This window comes from Nanorana parkeri, unplaced genomic scaffold (genome assembly GCF_000935625.1).
Source record: "Nanorana parkeri isolate BGI_ZX_2015 unplaced genomic scaffold, ASM93562v1 scaffold245, whole genome shotgun sequence".
Lineage (NCBI taxonomy): Eukaryota > Metazoa > Chordata > Amphibia > Anura > Dicroglossidae > Nanorana > Nanorana parkeri.
In genome coordinates this window covers 682,323-702,926 of record NW_017306513.1, presented here as the reverse complement: position 1 = coordinate 702,926, position 20,604 = coordinate 682,323, and the positions used below count along the sequence as shown (strand labels likewise).

Here is a 20,604-nt window from a genome sequence, read left to right as displayed (position 1 = left end):
TGGCTGAATCCAAAATAGCATAAAAATTTGTTTTGTTTGATGAAACGAATAAAAACGTTTTTAGTTTTCGTTCATTTCATGTGAAATGAATTTTTAGTCTTCGCACATACGTGTGTGTGGGGGGGCAGTTTTCACTTTTTTGTTAAATATTTTTAAAATTTTGTATTATTTTTAAATCATTTTTATTTTTTATTATTTATTTTTTACTGTTGGGGGGCTATGGGGAAATATTAGGGGTCTAAACAGACCCCTGACATTTCCCTTTTAAAAAAGAAAAGAAATTGAGGACACCAAATCCTCAATTTCTTTTTCTGCAGCCTCAGCACTCAATGAATGGGAAGCACTCAGTACAGAGGCTCCTCCCATTCATTCAGAAATGAATGAAATAAAATTAAATGAAAATAAAATAATTGTTTATTATGAAATAAACAAAAGAATATTGCACAGCAAAGTCTATTTTAATTTATAAGCAATAGAAGAAACCTGTTTATTATGCCTGGGCAGGCCTGAATTACATTTTTAAGGGCTTTCAAACAAAATTAGTTGACCGGATGATGGCATCATCGAATGCCCTAACTATTTTTTAGAATTTCGTACTAAGGGACCGGTCCTAAGTTGTAGGGATAGCAGAGAAGGAAAGGGGAAAAAGTGAAAGGAAAAGTTAGAAATGGAGAAGAAAACAAGCATTGGAGGAAGGATTTAAGGATAGACAAAGGACTTAAGTGGACATTAAGAAAGATAGTATCAGTAGTCACATGCACCGGGACTGTTGAGTAGTTTATATATTATGCAAGCATTTTCCTGTCTGTTGAAATTGGACCCAGTAGTTTATATATTATGCAAGCATTTTCCTGTCTGTTGAAATTGGACCCAGTAGAACTAAGTTTTTGTAAAGTCATCAGTCTTATCCCTGGGGGAGGAAATAAGATTTTTGGTAGTCATGAGATCATTCAACCTGCCAAACCATTGTCTTAATGTTGGTGGTTAGACTGTGTCCAGTTATTAGGTGTGTAGGCTTTCATGAAGAAGAAGTGCTTTTGGGTTGACAGGGAAATATTTGTGAGTCTGTGTATAACAGTGGTAACTTGTTGCCATAGGCAGCTAATACAAGACAGTCTCAAAAAATATGACCTGTGGGTATATCTGCACAAGAACCAAGGGGTTCCTGCACTTGGTCATTAGCTTGTAATTTATTTTTTTGTATTTGCAACTGATCAAGGCTCGGTGGGCAAAAGGGAGTATTCTGTTCCTCAGGTCATCTGAAAAAGTAAAATTCAGTTCTCTTTCCTATTTTTGGATGAATGGGAATATTGGAGGTACACTATGCTGCAAAAAGAGTCAGGAGGATATAAACAAGGTTCTCCTTAGTGCGCCTGTCATTCCTGACATATCTCCTGACTAATCGATACCTTGTTCCGAAGCAATCCAACGTTTAGTGTCTTTATGCCTGAATCAAACAATTGTCCACTGCTTGGAGCCTAAATTCCAAGCTGTCTCTCTGTGAACAAACCAACACACCTTGATTACTAACTCAGTAGAAGGAATTTAAATGTCAACTGACTCATCTATATGAATCCCACCACAAAGCTAGAGGAATTATTTAGCGATCTTTGCCTTTCCTTTATCCCAGAATCTCATCCCTCCACTGCCCTGGAAGTTCGACACGCCAACGAATCCACACACACACAAAAAGCACCTTTTCCTCTATATCTTTAATGAAGAGTAAATGCATAAAAATTGTACTCACAAGTTGTTGTTACAAGGCACAAAAAGCACTTGTGGGTCACTTTAGTGGATAGATCCAGGTACACCACTTATAAAACAATAAACATACTTTCTTGTGGACAGAAAGCTGACAGCTGAACCATCTAGCGCAGCGGTTCTCAACCTGTGGGTCGCGACCCCCTCGGGGGTCGAATGACGATTTGACAGGGGTCGCCCGGGAGTCTCCCGCTATTAGATAGGACCCCTTTGTTCCTTGTCCTGGCCAGGCCCCCATGTGCCCTGGGCCCCATAGTGGCCACCTGGGTCACTATGGCGATACTTCCGCCACTGCTCACCCCCGAAGGAGCCATTAGAATACCTGGGTCAGCTTGTTTAGGGGATTTTGGTAACCAGCTGCCTCCCTAGCAACCACCCTCTTCTAGTGACCAACAGAGCTGAAATCCAGGTCAGAAATATGATGCTGAAGAACCTAATTAACATATCCACACTGGAAGAGAGGGTTTAGGGGCATAGACATCCAGGGTAGAACAGACACAGACTCCAGACTCACTGGTCCCTTTTAGTAATTCAGTGTAGACCCATTTGCAGCACAGTTGAATAGGGATTGGCACAGAATCTTCAGTAGGAGAGACACCAGACTTGCTCCTGAGGTCCTCTATATTCCAGGCACCTCCAGCAACCATCAGCTTCCCTAGTCCTCCTCCTCCAACCATAGCAGAGGCCTCCTCTAGACTTGAGGCCTAACAAAGCATTTCCCGCATTCAAGCTTGCCCACCCCCAGGCCTAGCCTGTGAGCAGGCTGGAGAGCACCCCAACCTGCACTAATCCATGGCTGGAGCCAGATTGAGCACATGGCAATTCCTCTGAGTATACACATGCCCTTTCTCAGCATGCAACGCTGGCCACGAGAGCCCCAGTGATTGGCTGGTGGACTGCACACACACTCACTCAGTGCCCCTCAATGCAGCAGAGCCACAATCCACTCAGGGAGGTATAATCAATGCCAGAGCACCTGGAATTAACCAGATAAATGCCAACTATAATTCAGCCAGACTGACCACAGCTCTGGCAATCACTCAATTTCTAGTAGCCAATCCACTAAATGTGGTTGGGGGTACAAAAACAAACAGCTTCAAATGCATAGGCTGGCACCGGCTATATGGTGAGGGTATCTGTTTTCACTGCCTGGGAACACCAGGTGGTAAACCATCGAATGTGCAGGTTGGGTTTTCCAGTCTGCCTTACAGTAATCACAAAGATGAGAAATTGTTCAGCATAGAATCATCTGGAGGAACTGCATCCTTGCCCAGAGGCATATATATGTTCTTCCTGAATATGACTGCATTGGATTACATAAAATCTTTATGATTTTAGCACAGCTGCAACATTTCCTCAATAGCATTAGTAGTTTATTAATTTCACTCATACACTGGAGTTGTTATTTAATCTGTTTGGGGATTTATGTAGCACAAAAGTCTATAAAAGTATATATTTTTAAAATGAGCCTCTCAATGTGAAGAAAAAAACTTCAATATACTAGTAGAAACACACGTGGCATCTATCCATTAATTCAAATAAATCAGAGGAAATAATCTAATGAAAAAAACCAAGATATGTTAAAACTGTCTACAATTTTACAACCAGGTAAGGATAAGGAAACACAAATGTTCTGATATAACAAATAAACAAAAATAAAATGGCATTAAAGCATATCATTTATAACTACCCTCAGCTTGAAAGCTGAGAAAGAAAAATGTACGTTTTAATAATGGCTGAGGTAACTGCACTAACACAAATATTTAAGTACAATATAAGCAGAGCACACCTACTCCATTGATGCATGAGGAAATGTCATTAAACGACAAACTTCTAATATTGGAACGTAAAGTTTAATACCCCTTCTATTAAAAACAGGACCGCTCCTGAGAGCTAGAACTCTATCAATTTCAACATGTCAGACTGATGTATTCAAAAAATAAGCAGTGGAGAAAGTCAAACAAGCTAATATTCTCCTCATTTTGAATAAAAGTAACGTTGTTCAGCAGCACTACTTTTTCGTGCCCTGCCCTGCTTCTGGTTTTGGTTATTTCATTTCCATACAACAGCTAAAAGATGCATAAAACCACCAATCTTCTGTAATGGATGTGTTTCTTTCCATCTGGGGAATTTCATTATATTGGCCCTCAAGGTTTTTTAACCACAGTCATGGTGCTAAAAACAAGTACGATATATTGTATGCAAAGCTGTACGTAACATCAGCCTTGTGCAATAATTTTTTATTTGTTAGGGGGAAAAAGATTAAAGACCCTTTCATAGTATTCAATGTTTTTTTGCATTGTTCTATTGCATGTTAAGTTGCACTACGATAAGGCAGCACATTAAGTGGGGACAACAGAATAGATATGACCATTTTTGTAAAATGCAACGCACCACAACACAGGGCAGTTTACTGTGGTGCCGAAATTAGGGTTGCGTTGTGAATGTAAGAGTGCATTGCAGTAACACACGGTAAAATGTAGTATGTCAAATGTTATGAAAATGAGGTATGGAAAATATTAAATGTACACTGTTACGTATTATATTAAAAGTTCTGCATAATATAATCTACCTTTGGGCTGTCTATAGACAGGTAGACATCTCATTTAGAAGGACTGTCATCCTTCCGCATTTGATCAGTGCAGCTGGGAGTTGCATCCTGAAAGTCACAACCTGCTTCTATTGCCTTGTGGATTAATACAGTAAATTAAGTTTAAAGAATGGAGGATACCATCTCCTCAAAGGTACTCATGATGTTTTTTTGGAAGATGTGGTTTTATTGGAGTTTACCTCAAACCAGGAGGCTCCTCTGTGAAACAACCCCCCACCCATTAAGAGACATACAGTATATGATATAGGGAAGACACCTTACTCTAGTTAGTGGAATAAATGGGTGCTCCCTTATTTTTTTGACCCTTAGATCCTCCACCCCCCAGCACTTTCTCTCACCTTTCTTGATATTTTTATATGTTTTGACTGAACTTTCCTTTTCACTTCCAGGTTGTACCCCCCCCTTCCCCCCGTATTGCCCAATCTTATATAATATTTGACCTATTCATTGGCTATGATACTTGTTGAGATCACTCGTATATAGAGCAAAGGAGTGGCCTAATGCACCAGGTGAAGTTTCCATATATTTGCTAAAACCTAAGTGTTTGTTATGGATAGCCTCTTATTTTGTATTCACCCAAAGCCCTCTTTTATGGGTCAGAATTTGTGAAATGCACTTGACCAAATGTGGGACACTATTGACTTTTCCTGTGTGATTATGCTGTGTACCACGTTTGTTGGTTCCTTAAATAAAGAATATAAAAAAAAGGACTGTCATGGAGAAATTGTCATTTGCTTCGGCAAATTTAGTTTTGGTTGCAGAGAATGTAGTGTGCATTGATAACCAGCAATAACATGCATGTCCACTCGATCCTGATCATATGGCTGTAAGCCCATACATTTGTTGATCAGACTTACAAAAACAAGGCTGTATAAGATAGCCATAGTTGATTATTGCATTAAAGCAGACCTAAACAAATCATCCTATATAAGCTATTTAATGTAGTTTAGAAGTTTTGTTCTATCCTTTTTTAATATGTAGCTCTTTTTAATGGAATAGCTGATGACCCTCCCATTAGGATCCTTGTTCAGGCACCTACTGTTATAAGGTGACAACTGTATCCCAGTTGTGCTCCTTCATTCTTACCCTGTCACATGCGCCGCAATGGAGACTACAAACAGCTTTGATAACATATTGAGCAGCCCTGGTCCTCAGGGGGAAAAAAACAAGAGAGATTGTTTGCCAGTTCTCTACTGTCAGCTTGAAGGAAACCTGCCAAAAGTGGTACATGTAGACATTTATGTCCTCTCTCTTCTCAAAATGTGTATGGCCTCTAATGTCTATACTTTGAGTCACTGACCTGGAACAAGTATGCAGATCAGGGGTTTTGACTTTGACTATCCTGATCTACACACTTATTTCAGGTCAGTGACTCAGAAAGGATTGAAGCCACAGGCCACATCACAGCCAAGCAGCTACTATGTCCAGGAGTAGATCAGCAATGACACCCTGGCATGTCACTACTAACTATTTCGTTTAACACACTCTGGAGAGAGAGAGAGAGAGAGAGAGAGAGAGAGATGAGTAGTTGATGTTATAGCTACTAGTCCCTTTCAGTAAAAATTTTAACTTCTCAGGCTCCCTGTACCTGCCGAAGTTGTTCTCTGTTATCTACAAGTCCTCAGACCAAGGCCTCTGTCCAAGCACATGGCTTACCTTCCTAGGCAGAAGGTCTAGAAGGGTAAGAAAATCCACAGCACACACTCACAAGGTCAGCTCTGAATATTTATGTCCACCCCCAGCATGCACCACGGGCCATGAACCTCTAGGCAATTGGTTAGGAAGACACACCTATTCATAATTCAATATTGGATGTTATGTTCTGTGGCAAGGTTACAGCTAGCTGCAGGCAGATGCAAACAATAACAGAGAGCTTAGGAGAAACCAAATGAGCAAAGACTTTCAAATCAGTATCAGACTGACTACAATCTAACAGCTCTAAATTTAGGTAGTCACTCCTGCTTATGGTAGGGTGGCTATGCTTTATGTTACCATTTGTATCAACGGTTAGTTTTGTAAAGTTTAACTTCTATCAGTTATTTACATTGCAAGGATTTTCGAAAGCTTCATTGGGGGCTCATAGCTGTTGATGTTTATTAGAATCTCACACCTGCATTCCTTTCATGGACTTCTTCCTGTGTGGCTATAGCCACGTGATCAGTCCCAGGGGAAATCTGATGGGTTAGGCAGCAAACCAATCCAATTGTTGCATCACTATTTCAATAAAAGTTGATACCCTTTATTGAATGATATTTTGTGACGGACAAAATGTTTAATAAATGTGGGGCATTAAAGAAATGCAAACAATGGGTTTAGTTTACTAAAGGAGTAGAGCATGGGTAGGGCCCTCCTTATCATCTTGTCTTGATTTGTATTGTAACTGTAATGTCTTCCTTATATTGTAAAACTATGAGCAAACTGTTGGTGCTATATAAATCCAGTATAGTACTAATAATAATAATAATAATAATAATAATCTTTAATTTGCTAAGTTACTTTTTACATAGCTTAGTGAATGAGGTGAAGAAAAGTGAAAATTTTATTTGCAAAAAATACCCAATCAATGATCATTTATAAAAAAAAAAATGATTCTTGCTTGCACTGGATTGGATGAATGAAGTCAGCACAGCTTCACCTTATTATTAAAGTAAGCTAAAATTCCACTTTGCAATGTGAATGTGCTCTACTCCTTTAGTAAGCTTCACAGATATACGTCCTGGCACTGGCCAATGAAATGAAAGTAAAGGAAGATAGTTACTTTAAAGCAGACATATAAAATACACACTAATGCAGTTCTGGAATTTTTAATACATCACTAAAGGTATTTTGTAAATGTAAGCAGTGTAAGTAGCTGCATTTGACCTGGTATCAGCTTCTTGCAGTCTTTTATACAGCAGACCCCAGAATCTGGAGGGGAGAAGGAGCACAAGAAGTGCAAGCTGCATGCTAATAGAAGAGAGTAGAGTAGCCATGAAATAAGATCATTAGTCTCCTGCTTCTACTTTCACTGTCCAATGTGAACGTGGAGAAAAGACCTGTAAGTCAAAGTGAAACTGCAGCAGAGAAAGATCAGGTCCCCTCCCTTGCAGGTAAGTACTGTGGTGTGCAAAAGAGCTGTGTAAATGCATAGCACTATATGGACAGCAATACATATCTTTTGGCAGGTTACCAGCTCTTATATATGTATTTCACTAGTTACCTGCCTGGAGCTTAGTTATAAACCCAGTCTTTAACCATCTAGCCAGGACCTTGACTAGAAAGAAGCATATGCTATATTGTAAATGTGAAGAACAATGCATTCACTTATGTGTCAGGAGACTGACGTCACTCTTCAGGTCAAGGTAGCTATATAACATCACTCAGATGGTACTCAGAATTAAATTAATAGAAAAATAAATGTTTTCAGATAGAGAAAAGTAGGAATGCACTGATATCGGTATCGGTGCCGATACTGGGCATGCCGATAACAGGACATTTTCATGAGTACTCGTACTTGTGAACCTGCCTTAATACTAAGCGCCGATACAGGCACTTTACATTTTTAAATGGAAGCCGGCATTGTAGACAGGCGCTGCCGTTCACAGGAAGGCTGCCAAGCTCCCCAGCAAGGTCCGGGCAGCCTTCCTGTGAATGGCGGTGCCTGTGTACAGTGCCAGCCGCAAATCTCTTCCTCCTTCTTGTGGAACCTCGCCGCCTGCACCCACCAAGACTGACCGGGACCCTTGGTGAAATCCCCGCACAGCCCACCTGAGACCCCGCACAGGCCACCTGAGACCCTGCACAGCCCCCCTGAGACCACGCACAGCCCACCTGAGACCACGCACAGCCCGCCTGAGACCCCAAACAGCCACCTGAGATCGTGTGCTGGAGACATCAGGCCGGCACCCCGGAACAGTGCAAAGTATATAGCATTATTTTACCCTGCATTGATTTATAATGCATTGCTGGGATTTTTAGTCCTCTATAGCCGATTTGTGGTCCGCTATAGCTGATGGTAGTATTCTGCATTGTTGTATAATGTATTGCTGAGATTTTTAGTCCCCCTACAGCTTACAGTCAGTGGCGGAACTACTAGGCGCACAGCGTTTGCAGCTGGGGCCGGGCTCTGGCACTCCACCACTTTCATAAAAACCATTAATCTGTATTGTTTCAGAAAAAAGGTCACAATACTAAAAAAAGGTATCGGTAATTAGCATCAGGACCCGTATTCGGTCTGGAAAAAATGGTATCGGTGGATCCCTAATTAATGGTCATTATAACCACTTGAAATTTTATGTTATAGTGTATTACTAACAAATAGGAAAAATTGTCTGTTATTAACACTTAAAGCCACACAGGGTACAATGAACCCATCACAAGAGATACTGATAAGCAACAATGAGTTACGAATTATTAGCAACCTTCATTTTCTGCTTGCACAAAGTAACTTTTAGAACTCAATTGTTGACTATTACTTCTGCTTCCATTTTCATTGAGTACCTTCCACAGTTATGTTGCTTTGAGGAGGCAAAATAGTTTAGATAAAGCCCTATGCATGCATTTGTAACTTTCCATGTAATGTAAGTGCTTTATTTCTGTTCAAAGCTTGTAATTACAGTTCATTTCCATGAGCACCGCAATCAGTCATCAAATATCCAAGGTAGTCAGTTGGAGCAAACTTGGTCTTGTAGCCTAAGGCTGGTTGTGTTGTAGCAGGGCCGTGCAGATTTGTAGATGTGATAGTATGGCTTCCTGAATCCTAAAACTGAAACCGCACATTTCAATAAAAGGATGTGCATAATACTAAAAAAAATGTCGTACTACAGCAGTGGTTTCATAGGGGCTACTTAACGATTCTGGTAAAGTCAGGAACCCATATCACAAAGATCTTTTTTGGATGTAGCAAACATTTGCTAAAATCAGTGTACCTTAATCTTGAACTTTCCTGTAAAAGTTACACGTGGCCCCACTGCCTCCCACTTCTCTATTGGTTAATGAGGTTGCCTAATGCATTACAGAACCAATAGAGAGGATCTGGTAATGGAGTTGCCCTATCAAAGCTGCCTTTTGGGATGGAAACATACCTTTGCATTTCGTAAATGTGTCAAAACACAGCGTGGATTCTAATGTGCACAAAAATGTTTTACAATGCACATCAATGATGTGCCTAGACGAGCAATGTATAATGCATTATAAGGTGCATAAAGTGTGCAACAATGCATGGTAATGGGCATTGCCATTTCGAAGGAAAACACATTTAAAAAAAAAGCCAAATATGTGTTTGGCCCCTTTGGTCCTATTCACACAGAGGCAACATGGTAATGTGTTGCCACAATTATCATTATTGCGTGATTGGAGGAGCAGTGCCATTCATTTTAAATAGCACCCCAATGCACTACTACAGAGGTGAACAATACACCTGCACTGCAGCGCACAACGCACATGCCTGGTCCTGTCCATTTACTGAATGGGCTAACTTAAGTATTGCACTTTAATGCACAATAATGCAAGCATAGAGTGAATGGGCCCACAATTGAATGTTAGGTAAGTAAACACCGGCGGACTGGTCAGCTTAGTCTTGTTAAGGGGGCTAGGGAGGGGAACTGGGGGAGTTTTTAAAAAAAAAATGAACTTGTTCTTTAAAATCAGTTTTCTAATAACAATGAATATGAATAGTTTCAACGAATGAAAAATAATTTTAATTGAGAGTTTTTTTCATTTGGACATTATTTAATATTACAAAGAGTAAAATTACATTTTAGATGTTGATACAATCTGACACAAACTCTAACTGCAATCTCTAATGAAAAATAAAGATAGTGGTGCGGAGAATGTAAATATAATGGCAAAGTTTGCTTTATTGCTTTCTTTCTATGTAGGAAATTAATGACAACATTACCAATTAATAATATATTGCCATTCTGTTATAAAAGTATGGCTCATTTTTCATTTTAATTGTCCAAGTTATTTTTCAGTAGCTAGTTTAATATCTTTCAATAATGTGTATAAAGACATGCTACTGATGTTATTGCACATGTTTCTCTTTTTAAAGCGACTAAAGAAAAAATCTAAAATACACAGCCCGCAAAAGAAGACTCTTATGAATGTTTTCACCCAAGATTCACACAACTTTTACCCACAATTCAACCATTTTCTATGTGAAAATTGCATGCATATTAATTGAAAGTTGTATGAAGCCTGGGTGAAAGCATTGAAAAATAAAACGCCATTAAAAATGATATATCATATTATAAATAAAACCCCTTAACAATTATATCTCCAGCAGGTAGTGAGTCCTCTCTTCAGAAGCTGCAGCCTCCAGGAGAATCTTCAATAGCTGACACTTTCAGGTGTGCTGGATGCCTGTGCCCCCCACTGCCCTCTTTGGTTTCATCTGCCAGCTATACGTCACTACAGGACACAGTAGTGACACAGGAGCTAACAGGAGGAACCACAGTGCATAGGCGGGACCAGAAGTCTTTAGAAGAAAGCAAAATTAGAACTTGTCGCCCACTGGACAAGTTTTTGCAGGCTACTATTTTTAGAACTACAAAAAAAAGTAACTTTATTTTATATTGCATCATCTTTATGACCTATTACTGAATGACTTTATGTTATGTGTGCAATACTATCAGCAGTGAAGGACAGAAAATAGGCTTCTTCCGTGCATAATACATATATACTGTACTTTATAAACAAAAGACAGCCTTTGTGTAACAGATTTTGTGATGAAATGTGTATGGTAGGTCCATGGTATTCTATAGAATTAAAACAAGTACGTAGCCTGTGACCCTGAACAATGAGGTCTGGATTATGGCACTTCTCTCCTATGCTCCACCCCTACACACTTGGCTGTACACAGCACCCACATTTCCCCTTCCCCACAGATGAACTAGCAATATATTCTCCTCTTTCCTTCAGTTTTGATACAGGGATTGGTTCAATAATCTTAGCTTGACAGTCCCTATGCTTCCTTTCTAACTTGTATCATAACTAAAGCCAACCCTCTGAAACCCATTATAACTACTATAGCTACACTACTGTAAGGGGCAAGTCTGCAGGAAATCTGTGTGCAATGGGGGTTTATGGATGGAATAAAAGGTGACCACCAGAGGTATGCACCTGGATGCATAAAAGATGGACTGTGTTTAAATAGTTTCATGAATCTTTTCATATAGAGTAAGAACTGACAGCTTGAAAAGGAAAATACAGAGAAATTGATAATTTAATGTTGGTTTCGCATTTCTTGCACTGTAAAGAGTCTAACTCAGCTGCACTAGGCACTGGCCCACAGATGCCATTATGGTAAATACAGCCCTGATTTGGGCAAAGTACAAGTTCACCATAAAAATTCTGTACTAAGAATGAAGTCATTAATAGCTAATATTTATGGTCACTTGACACGATGCCCTGAACCCTCTAAATGCTTCTTCTCAACCTCAAACACAATGTCTAAAAGCATCCAACAACAAAAAGACAACGGTTCCAAGTTGTATGGGCAAATATATACTTATTTGCCTAATACTTTGTGATTGAAGTCATTTTCTGAACATGTTTCAAAACAGGAAGAAACATTTTATAGAGTAGTTACAAAGCACACACACACACACACTGTAAAAGGCGCTTTACGTCATCATAAAATGTCATTCTTTATTTAATATTCACAGATAAAAGCTTACTTATACAATGCAAAGTGTTGTTACTTCCAGATTTCTCAAAATTGAATTTATCATGGAGTACAGTTTAGTTCAATCGTAACAAGAAGAAGGTTAATCCATTGCTAAAAGTTATTACATGAAACTGACAGACTATGGACCACGAGGGAACATGGACAGAAAGACAGTGAGGGGAATTTATCAAAAGTGGAACAGGCAAAATCTGGAGCAGCTGTGCATGGCAACCAATCAGCTTCTCTCTGTCATTTTCAATTCTTAACTGAACAAACTGAAGAGAGAAGCTAATAGGTTGCCCTGGGCAACTGCTCCAGATTTTGTCTGCTCCACTTTTGATAAATTCCCCTCAAAGTATTTGTTGATAAAAATGTAGACGGTTTAGAGTTTGAGGGGCATGCTTTACTGGGTAACTTAAGTTATTTAAGATGCAAGCTTTCAGAACCCATTTTGGATCTACTTTTGACATTTGACCCTACTTTGGGCTTTATACCATTTAATTGTGTAAAGCATGAAGAAGAAGAAATCTAATGGGTCCCAAAAGCTTGCATCTTTACTATCTAAAACTAGCCAGTAAAGGAAATCCCTCAAACTCCCGACTTTCTGCACTAATCAATGACTAACAGGGTACAAGATCATACTACTGCTTGGAAAAGATGTGAGATGCTTTAGTCTTGGTATAACAACTGTTATTTAACTCAATATAATGCATTTGATGATTATCCCCTTGTAATTTTCTATATTGTGGATCCACAGTATTTCCTTGCACTCTGGATTCACCAAAACCCAATGCTCTACTCTGTCTTAATATAACAATAATTAAACCATTTCAAAACATTCCATCTTACATGTACAAGATAAAAAAACTCGAGTTAACCAAAAGGAAAAATGCAACGCAAAACAGTGATATTGCTCATAGCAACCAATCAGATTCCAGGTTTTATTTTATAGTGCAGTTTAAAATTTAAAAACAAATATCTGGTTTGTTGCTCTAGGAATCACCACTAGTTTAACTTCCATTAGGTTTCATAAAAGAGAACTATCACTCCTACAAAACAGTCCTATTCACGGCAATACACATCCATGTCTTCAGTATTTATTACTAACTAATTAAACAAGATCTATCAGCATTAATGATATTGTGGGGAATGTTTGATTACAAAGTTCATGCCATTTATAATGTTTAGGAACACATTTATTTTAAATGGATGACTGATCTACTGTAATAATATGGTTACTAGTGCAAATCATTCAGTGATTCATCCACATTTATGTGCTTATTTATCATTTTACAATAGTTTACCTTTAGTTAAACATGCCAAAAATTTATATTTCAGTGTAAAGTAGGTAAGATCAAGTAGGGTAAGAACCCCTTTCAGCTTTTTATTGCCCTCCATATACCTGTTGAGGACATTTACTCTTGCTATTGGTTCTGGTGAGTGTTGTACCCAGGACAAAAATGAGGAGCAATCTATAATTTTAGAGTAGCCTCCAGAGCAGACGTAGAGGGGAAATCTCGCAATGTCTGATAACAATTGTCAAAAGAGGGATTTTGCTTAACTTTGGAGAGATTTAAGTCGGGTATACAAACTTCAATTTTCTTTGTTCAACCTGCCGGCTGAATGAAGAAAATAAAACAGATTCATCCATCAATGCTTACAAGCATTGATAGCATGAATCTCCTTCTGTTTCCTTTGTATTCTGACAGCAGCCGCCGGCCACTGTTAGAATACCGGAACAGAGCTTGGCTGCTAGCTCTGTTTCGCCGACAATTTTCCAACATGCTCCTTCAATCAGCTGATCAAGGGATGCCGGTCGTAAAGGTGCCGGCACACACGCATCGAATTTCGGCCAGTTCATCAAGAAGCTGTCTAAATTCAAAGCGTGTATACCTGGCTTTATTCTCACTTCCTGTTCTGTCTCTGGTACAGGAAACAATAGTAAATCTGTCCAAAAAGGACACAGAATGCAATAAAAAGCTGACAGTAGCTCTAACATTTACCATCAAAGGATAAAAAAAGACTAGTTATAATTGGAGTTCTACGTTAAACTTTTAATACAACACATCCATTTACCCCTCTGCTTTAAGTATAATACCTTTCCCATGTTGTTAAACATCTGTAGAAAGTAAGCGTTCATGTGACATAAGTAATGATGTATATACTCAGAATCAATAACCTAAAATTAAAGAAGGTTTTTTTTAAAGGTCATTGCCATCTTATATATACCTGGAAACCCTACAAAATAAACAAACTAGAGCAATTAGAATGAGGAACTATATTTCATATTTAACTAAGTTATCAGATGTGTTGGTTTTTATTGGCTTTAATACTTCCACACTTAAGATCTTATGTAGCCCATAAATATTTTATATACCATGAAAAATCTTTAAGTATATGATAGAATCACCCAGTCTAGTCTTTATGTGAGTACTTGGAAAAACCCTCAAAAGAAAAGAAAGAATATGAGTAGATTAGGATTTCATATTGATGGCGGAATGCATATCAGTTTAAGAGATCTTTAAGGTAATAGCCCAATATGTAGTCATTTGAAATACTACTTTAAAAAAAAACCCACATCACTCCTTGATAATCTAAAATTATTAAAACAAAATGGAGACACAACGGTCACACCCATAATGTGTGTCAAATGCGAACCATCAGCACAGTTTTGTATAGCTAAACACACAAGATTCAGATATATTTGCTATTAAATTCAGTACAGTAATATTACACACAGTAATGTGCATTTCCCATTAAATTATATCTCTAAATAAATATATATGCCAGTATCACCAGTGTATGTCATGCCACTGCAAAAAAATACACAGGCAGGTAGAAGTCACATTTAGATTGTCTCAGTAATACTAGTGTTTAAAGCGAATCCTAATACCTAATCAATGACGCCTAGTAAAGACAAAAAGGAATGCACTGCATTTCTTATTTCCAACCTAATGTTCTATGCAAATAATGAACTCTAACAGATACAGTATACAAAGAAAAAAACAAAAGGGAACATTATGCATTCAATTGCTTGAAAGTCTGAATAGTAAGTATGAAACTGTTTCAGTTATTTGATGTTATAGAAGTCCTGATGGGAAGAGGCTGAGAGGCTGACCCTCATTGCTTGGCAGAGTCGTCCTGTAACCATCAAAGTTGCGTGGAATGCTACCGCTGGTAGATCCAGAGCTGTTACTTAGTGTCTCTATGCTTCCGTCTCGCTGTAGTTCTGAAATAAGATCAAACAGACAGGATATATTATTATTATTATTATAGAGGATTTATATAGCGTCAACAGTTTGCACAGCACTTTACAATCTAAGGAAGACATTACAATCACAATACAATTCAAGACAAGATGGTAAGGAGGGCCCTGCCCTTGAGGGCTTACAATCTAAAAGGGAGGGGGATGTGTGACAGAAATATGAATAAGGTTTTGTCACTGAAACAAACAGCATTATGGAATTACATTTTGTTCTTTAGTATTCTGAGTGGGAAAGGAAGACGACCCCTGTCCAGTTTTTACTGTTTTCTGGGGCTCCTTAAGAAAGATTTTCCATCAATTAAGCTTGTCACAAACTGAGGAAATTAAATGATGAGCTGGCCGAAATTCACTCAGTAGGTGGCTCTGTATGCCAGCTCCTGCCCAACATTCTTGGACTGGAAAATCGAAAGAGCCTGACAGATAATTGTCGTCCCAACTGCTCCTGCATTCAATCAGATGCTGGCACTGTTCAGGTATTTTGACAACTGAATGTCACAATACATTAGTTACAGAGGGCGATTCCTCCATCTCTCCAGCCAGGAAGGAAGATTCTGTTTAATTTAAAAAAAAAATAGGTGCATGGACAGATCTACTGTCTCGCTGACAATGTTCTGGCTGAATGGTGCTTGCAGCCAATCCTCTGACAGTGATCTGCACTGCTTTTAGAATACAGTAGAAGCAGTTGGTGATTCGTTTATCCATGCTGTTTAGCGAGGATGGAGGAATCTGTCATGTTTTTTTCGTTCAGCCTGCAGGTTAAAAAATATAACCATGCAGCAGTTTCCTTTGCCTGTTTGCCGCCTGGTGGTGCACACAACCAGGGTAGAGCGGCTCTGCATCCTGGGACGCTCTGGCTGGCGTCCCGCTCAGCTCCAGGCAACCAGTGACGTCACTGGTTGCCAGGAGCTAGACGGGACACCGACCAGAGTGTCCCAGGTTGCTATGAGCTGGGCAGGGACATGTGTATGGCACTTACACCCTCTCCCTGCCCAGTTCTTCAAAACTTGGGATGCTCTGGCCGGAAAACAGGCGGCAGGCAAACTCCAAACATTGTGCAGTAGAGCAGCCGTGCCGCTCTGCTTGCCAGCCCCCCACGTGATCTAAGGAGATGCTGTCTGAGGCAACAGCCTCAGGCTACCTCATTAAAGGGACGGCCCTGTAATCGTATGTTCCCAGGTTTAGCTTGCCTAAAGCTGGCCATACCTGTGGGCTAAATGAAAGAACTCTGATAGATTCCTCCATCCACCATAAACGGCATGGATGGAGGAATTTTCCCTGCCATCTATTGTATTCTGACAACTGGCCCCCAGAGTTGTCAGTGTACCTAACAAGTGACTGCAGTTGATTGGCTGCAGTTACTGTTTAGCTGACAATTTTTCACCACCATCAAAAAAACAAAAACGATTGAAAAATCAACTTTTATTGAGCCGGAAGTTGCCAGCAGGGCCACCCACAGCTTGAATTTCAAGCAGTGTACGGCCAGCTTCAGTACCACACTAAGAAAAACAGACTTCAAGCCATAGCAAGTCTGGAAATGGAGAAAGCTGAAAGCGACTGTTCACCCTCTCTGTATCAGTACACCTAAAACTGATGACTGGAAGACTAGGTCCAATAATTTACATGTACCTAAAGCAATGTATTTTTTTGAATTTCCCCTTGCTTATATTTGTAATTATTGTTAGCAAGTCAGTCATATCACCAGCAGCAAATAAACTATAAAATAATAATAAAATACACAGGAGATCAGCTATTTATATTGTGGTCTAAAATGTTAGTATATAGTTGATAGATGACACAAAATTGCATGACAGGGACGGGGACGGGCGGGACAAGAAAATGTTTGTCTAGGGTCCAATCAATATTAAACACAGCCCTGGGTATACATGGCGCAAATTTTATCCGGTTCTTGATGAACCGGCCATAGTTCGCACAGTGGGTGCCGCTGTTGACACCCTTCTGCCCGGAATCCCTCAATCAGCTGATTGAAGTAGTAGCTTGGAAAATTCTCAGCCAAACGGAGCTTGCAGTCAAGGCTCCATTCGGCGGCAGATGTTAGAATATAGTGGAAAAAGCAGGGGATTGCTCCATCCATGCCCATAAGCATTGATGGAGGAATCTGCTCTATTTTCTTTGAACAAGTAAACAATGTATATATATTTGGGTGCCTAGCATGTCCTTTATTGATAGAATTGGTAATGAACTAATAAGTACAGTATAGGTTTACATGGCTATCTTTAATACATTTATAGAAATATTATTGGAGTATTTTACAAATAAATGTCTGTTAAAATACATTAAAGGTTAAGTTTTCCTTTCTGACCATGTTTCATATTACATCCACATTCAGGATATAACATGAAGCATGGTCAGATTGCAAATTTGACTGGATCTGTGTAGTGGAAGGATCTGTGAATGGAGATTCACCACGGCAGAGGGGTCTTGTAGTTCTCAATGAAACACAAGTGTGGTGACGTTACCGCACTTGTAGCCCATTCAGGAGAAAGAGTCTGCAGGGGCCAGAGCATTGCACTTTCGATCAGCTGAACGCAGCTTGGAGCGATATCTACTTTACAACACACAGGGACCATGGGGAACAAAAGTAGTCACCCTCCAGAAGGAAGGACAGTGTCAGCACAAATTGAGAGATGATTTGAGGATCTACAGCCGAGTGATACACAAATAAGAGACATTTTTGTTAATAGTTAAGGAACATGAATTTATTTTTTAAGATTTAACTCCTGAGTTTAGTGTTACTTTAACATCCCTGCAAGTTTAATTTTGAAGTTGGGAAATCTGCTCTTTTGTCACAAAAAACCCTAAACTTTTAGATTTCCATTTTTTTGCCTTGTTAACAGCAGTCACCAGGGAAAAAAAAGAGAGGGTGAAATTCCCCAGTGGGGACAAAGACAGCAATAAAAAGCTGACAAGGGTTCAAATTCTTCCTCCCTCCATCAAAAGCATAAAAAAAGGTTTTGCTCCACATACACTTGAAGTGTTTTATTATTAAATCTTTTTATTTGAAGGATTTATCTAGTTCATGGTTACACGCACTAAGTTGTTCAGCAAATGTTAACTTTATGGAGCCACATCACATTTCCTGTGTACAAACAGTTCTACTGGTCATATTTAATCTTGTCTGAAATCTCTTCTTCCCAAGAACTGTGCATGTTTTGGACAGTATTTCCGCCTTATAGACCCTTATCAAGAGATCATTTGTTGACTCCCGGCTCCAGGCCACTATAAAGACAAGAGTGTAGACACTAGTGTTGGGCGTGGAATATTGTGTCACACCTACAATTTGCCACTTGCAGATTGTTTCAGTCTCTGGCTTTATTGCTCACACTTTACAAATTCTAGGCGTGGATTGCAAAGAACGCAAACAGCGAGAGACGAAAGTGGTTATACATTTATAATCCTTAAAGTAACATTTCTTGACATTTACTTAGGAATGTGTTTCAAGTCATCACACTCGAGGCTGCTCTGCTTTTAGATGGAGCATTTATTCTAAATGGAATATAAATATAATGGTATTTCAATCATTATGTCTAATCTCGCCATCTCTCGCTCTGTAAGGAGACTATACAAGCAACTGTAAAATAAACTTGCTTCGCTTGCACAGGAGAAAAAAAACACAGCATTTAATCCAGTCTTCGAGCATTAGTATTCCCAGAAATTTTAAAGGAATATACAGACATGTATAAAAATGTTTACACTTTTGCTAAAGATCTTAGTGAAAAAACAGTTACATAATTTTAGTAGCTATTCTTTGAGTTATTACAGTGAAGTCTGCTTGAAAGTGATTTTCTGACATGATTTGTACTTGGCTGTTCTGCCATAGAATCATTAAGACCCCATTCACATCAGATCTGTTGCATTGCATTGGCATCCAAAAATGTATGGGTGTGAATGGGGCCAGTTCACACTGATGTGTTGCACTGTGTTGCAATGCGCTGAAAAAGTAGAACATGCACTACTTTTTTTTCAGCACAATGTAACGCAACATATGTAAAAACACATTAACGCAACGTAGCGCAAGTTCCTAAACACACTTAGTGAGGAGTTTGACCTGCCAATAAAGATTGAACAAAACTGCAATGGATATAAAATGGAAGGTTCAACTGCAAGTCAACAGACCTCTGCTGACTTGCAACTGAGGTCCAATTTTGGTGTGAATGGGCCCTAAGGTACTTAAGTGTATCTATACAAAAAACATTTTTTGTTTTTGTTTTGGATAGAATTGGGAAACTCCTGTCAGGTATTACTGGTACTCAGTGGTTCTGTTTGACAGATTTTCCCTGACAGCTGTTTTAATCTATGATCACTCCATCCAAAACAAAAAAAAATGGGTATTGATACACCTAAATATGAAGATCTGTGAGTGCTCCACATACTGGCTAAGTAACAAACTTTAATCAGCCGATAAGCATTTTCAAAATAGAATATTTAGAAAAAAGGTTACCGATGGTATTGGACACTCAAAAATAGGAATATTTACATTAAATTAAGATTTATTTCACATATCTAAAAAAACAAAACGATAGATGTCCTCTGAGTTGTCTACAAGATAAAAAAAAATATAAATAAATATGAATAATTAAAAAACTTACAATGATAACAAATGCAAACATTGGAATAGGGCACTTAGCCTGTATTTTGAAGATGAATCACCATGTAGCCTATGGTGATTGTGCTATGCTAATCTGATCTCCACAACTGCCAACATTGGATGACCGCTGTCTAAAATGTAGGAGTACTCCCCGAGAATGCAAAAATACAGGGGTGGTTGGGGGGCGGTTCCTTTAGTATACATGTGTCTCTTTCTATTTTTTTTTATTGTCTTGTGTTCTTTAACTTGTTAGGCTAATGGAGCTAAATACACACAGTACTTGCAATTTTAGATCACAATCTTATTAATCATGGGTAAATGTTTTATTACCTAAAATTATTCCTTTGCTAATATTGACCTGTTTGCTGTCCAAGGGGTTGTGTGAGGTTAGCAAATGGAGCAAATGGAGCAAATGGAGCAAAAGAGCATACAAATATTTTGTAGGCAACTTGTGACCATAAGTGACTTTCAGCTTATGCATGGTCCCTAATGTAAGAAAATATGCATACAAAAATATCTAGCTACTGTTACTCTTAAGTCCTGACAATTATGTTTCACCCTTGCAGATTGTACTTATCTATACAAGAAACAGAATTCCACAGTGGTTAGACATGCAGCCATGCCTGGATGCAGCGCAACCTACCAAGACCCCCTGCCATTGAAGACAGCAGTGTAATGATAAAGGCACCTCCCCCCCCCCCCCACCACACGAC

At 39.0% G+C, this 20,604-nt stretch overlaps 1 protein-coding gene across 1 annotated transcript in view; it reads right to left on the bottom strand.

The window, feature by feature from the left end:
- Positions 1-14,616: 14,616 nt before the first annotated feature.
- BCAS3 (BCAS3, microtubule associated cell migration factor) overlaps positions 14,617-20,604 on the bottom strand; it is a 685,966-nt gene continuing 679,978 nt past the window's right edge. The window contains exon 17 of the mRNA XM_018556659.1: positions 14,617-15,249. Within this exon, the coding sequence (XP_018412161.1) occupies positions 15,101-15,249 (149 nt within the window). The 3' untranslated portion in view covers positions 14,617-15,100. The remainder of the gene's footprint in view (positions 15,250-20,604) is intronic.